Source organism: Ipomoea triloba, chromosome 9 (genome assembly GCF_003576645.1).
Source record: "Ipomoea triloba cultivar NCNSP0323 chromosome 9, ASM357664v1".
In the NCBI taxonomy this organism is placed as follows: Eukaryota; Viridiplantae; Streptophyta; class Magnoliopsida; order Solanales; family Convolvulaceae; genus Ipomoea; species Ipomoea triloba.
The window spans coordinates 23043636-23047273 of record NC_044924.1 but is presented as its reverse complement, the minus strand read 5'-3'; the positions used below and the strand labels follow the sequence as shown (position 1 = coordinate 23047273).

At 48.4% G+C, this 3638-nt stretch overlaps 1 protein-coding gene across 1 annotated transcript; it reads left to right on the top strand.

The window, feature by feature from the left end:
- The first annotated feature begins 509 nt into the window (after nucleotides 1-509).
- Nucleotides 510-1940, top strand: LOC116029775. Its single transcript, XM_031271818.1, has one exon. It carries the CDS (start codon nucleotides 510-512, stop codon nucleotides 1938-1940), a length of 1431 nt encoding a protein of 476 aa, XP_031127678.1.
- The last annotated feature ends 1698 nt before the right edge of the window (nucleotides 1941-3638 follow it).

The window sequence follows — 3638 nt, the reverse complement described above, 5'->3', positions numbered from 1 at the left end:
AAGAGAAAACGGCCTTCCTCACCCTAGACGGGGTTTACTGCTACAAAGTGATGCCGTTCGGCTTAAAAAATGTAGGGGCCACGTTCACTCGAATGGTAGCTAAGGTGTTTCATAGCCTACTCGGGAAAACCATGGAAGCTTACGTGGATGATTTATTGGAAAAAAGCAAGGAAGAGACCGAGCACGCAATGGATTTAAGAGCCTGCTTCGAACTCATGAAGAAATACAACCTCCGATTAAATCCCAAGAAATGCGCCTTCGGGGTCCGAGGAGGTATAGAGCCCACTAGTGTGCTGGAGATACAAAAGCTAACGGGACGCTTAGCAGCCTTAAGCCGATTCCTGTCTAGGTCAGCGGAGTGATCCTTACCCTTCTTCGAAGTAATTAAAAGAAGAGAAGGATTCGAATGGACTCAAGAATGCCAAAACTCCTTTGAAGAATTAAAAACATATTTGCTATCCCCCCCTTTGCTGGCCAAACCTCAAGAAGGAGAAACCCTGTACCTTTACATGGCAGTCAGCGAGCGAGCCCTGAGCTCTGTCCTAGTACGAGAAGAGGGAACTCAACACCCGGTCTACTACGTGAGCAAGCTCCTGAGAGGAGCAGAAACTCGATACACGCCATTAGAAAAGATGGCATACGCCCTAGTTACCACCACGCGGAAGTTGGTCCCATACTTCCAAGCCCACCCAATAGAAGTACTCACCGACCAACCGCTCGCGGGGATACTGAGAAACCCGATGTCCTCTGGCCGAATGATGAAATGGGCCATAGAATTAACACAATACGGAATCGAGTACAGGCCCCGACCTTCCATCAAGGCACAAGCACTAGCAGACTTCATAGTAGAATGCACAACGCAGGATCGGAGAGGAAAAACAAATAACGACGCCCCAGATGAGTGGTGGGAACTAAATGCAGACGGGGCAACCAGCGCCAAGCACTGCGGAGGGGGAATAATGTTAACCACGCCAGAAGGGTTCAAGGTGTATTACTCCCTGGAATACCAATTCAAGGTGTCCAACAACGAGGCAGAGTATGAGGCAGTAATCGGGGGCATAAGACTGGCAGTCGCGCTAGGAGCGCGCAACCTGCGCATCAAGACAGACTCGCGACTAGTGGTAGGACAAATGAAAGGCACATTTGAAACTAGAGGGGAAAATTTAAAGATGTACAAAGATGTTACGGAAGGCTTATTGGAAAAATTAAAGGCGCATGAAATACAACACGTGCCCCGAACAGAGAACGTAGAAGCAGATTTAATGTCCAAAATATCCCTAGGAGGAGTCCCAGTGCACTTGTCACAGGTTTGCAGAAAGGAGATCATCTACGCACCTAGTACAGAATCCCTCATAGTAGCCTCCGTCACCTCAACAGGCGTGCCTCCCCTACCCAAATGGATGGAGGAATTAACAAACTACATCACCAAAGGAGAACTTCCGCTGGACCCCACGCAGGCGGCCAAAATCAAACGAAGAGCTCCAGCTTACCGGCTGGAAGGTAGCCAGTTGTATAAAAAATCTTTCGGTGGCCCGCTACTGAAATTCTTACAGCCCAGCGAAGCCGAACAAGTAATAGAAGAGGCCCACAAAGGCATATGCGCCGCTCACCAAGGAGCCAATACCTTAGCAAGGAAATTACTGATCCAAGGCTATTACTGGCCCAACATGGTCCACGATTGCATTCAAAAGGTCCAGAATTGCCATACCTGTCAGAAGTTTGCAGAAAAGCAAGGTAGGCCGGCAACCTTCTACACCCCCGTCACCACGGCGATACCCTTCGCTAAATGGGGAGTAGATCTTTTGGGACCACTACCACAAGCCCCAGGACGCCACAAGTACTGCATAGTCGCCATTGACTATTTCACTAAGTGGATGGAGGTTGAGCCGCTGGAACGATCACAGAATACCAATGTCGCCGATTTTTATGGGAAAGGATAATTTGCCGTTTTGGCATCCCCGAACACCTCGTCACAGATAACGGGCGTCAATTCGATAGCAAGGATTTCTCAGAATTCTGCAAGAATTATGGCATTCAGCACACTAAAGTGTCGGTGGCATATCCCCAAGCAAATGGGCAGGTAGCAAATGCCAACAGAACCATCATGGATGGATTAAAGAAACGAATAGAAGAGGAAGGAGGTGCATGGGTCGATCAGCTAGACTACATCCTTTGGGCCTACCGAACTACTCCCCGTCGAGCAACAGGAGAAACCCCATTCAGCCTCACATACGGTTTCGAGGCTAAAGTCCCTATAGAAGTCCTGAGCCCCACGGACAGGACATTGCATTACGAAGATCAAGCGAATGAGCAGATGATGCAGCTGGAAAAGAACTTCCTCGAAGAACGAAGAGATGTGGCCAGTGCCGAATGGCGGAATACTAACGGGCAGTAAAAAGGTACCATGACGCTCGTGTAAAGCCTAATTACTTTGACTTAGGCGACTTGGTACTCAGGGATAGGCAAGCATCACAGCCAAACCAAGGAGGAAAGGTTGCCAAAAACTGGGAAGGTCCATACAGGATTGCAGCAATTGTAAGACCCGACATTTACAAATTGGAAAGAATGGAGGGCAAGGCAATAGATCGCATATGGAACTCGAGCCGGCTCAAGAAATTTTACCAATAAGAAAGCCAGTCAAACCGGGAAATATGATGTACTTTATGACTTTAGCTACACTCGCAATATATACTAACAAACTTCGTTCATCTCAAGACAAAATACCAGCTGCGTCAAGTATCATTATTAGACCATCGGACTTATCCACCACCGAGTGGAAAACATATACCCATTAGCTAGTGGCAGANGATTAAATCCCAAGAAATGCGCCTTCGGGGTCCGAGGAGGTATAGAGCCCACTAGTGTGCTGGAGATACAAAAGCTAACGGGACGCTTAGCAGCCTTAAGCCGATTCCTGTCTAGGTCAGCGGAGTGATCCTTACCCTTCTTCGAAGTAATTAAAAGAAGAGAAGGATTCGAATGGACTCAAGAATGCCAAAACTCCTTTGAAGAATTAAAAACATATTTGCTATCCCCCCCTTTGCTGGCCAAACCTCAAGAAGGAGAAACCCTGTACCTTTACATGGCAGTCAGCGAGCGAGCCCTGAGCTCTGTCCTAGTACGAGAAGAGGGAACTCAACACCCGGTCTACTACGTGAGNGCAATGGAAGACATATACCCACCACCGAGTGGAAAACATATAACCATTAGCCAGTGGTAGACTCGTATTCCCACCACCGTGTGGAAGAAACGCATACTCACTAGGCAATGGAAAACATATACCCACCACCGAGTGGAAGACATATACCCACCACCGAGTGGAAGACATATACCCACCACCGAGTGNTACACGCCATTAGAAAAGATGGCATACGCCCTAGTTACCACCACGCGGAAGTTGGTCCCATACTTCCAAGCCCACCCAATAGAAGTACTCACCGACCAACCGCTCGCGGGGATACTGAGAAACCCGATGTCCTCTGGCCGAATGATGAAATGGGCCATAGAATTAACACAATACGGAATCGAGTACAGGCCCCGACCTTCCATCAAGGCACAAGCACTAGCAGACTTCATAGTAGANGCCTTAACCGCCGTACAACAAGGGGAGACGGAGACCCTAAAGAAATTCCTCGGAA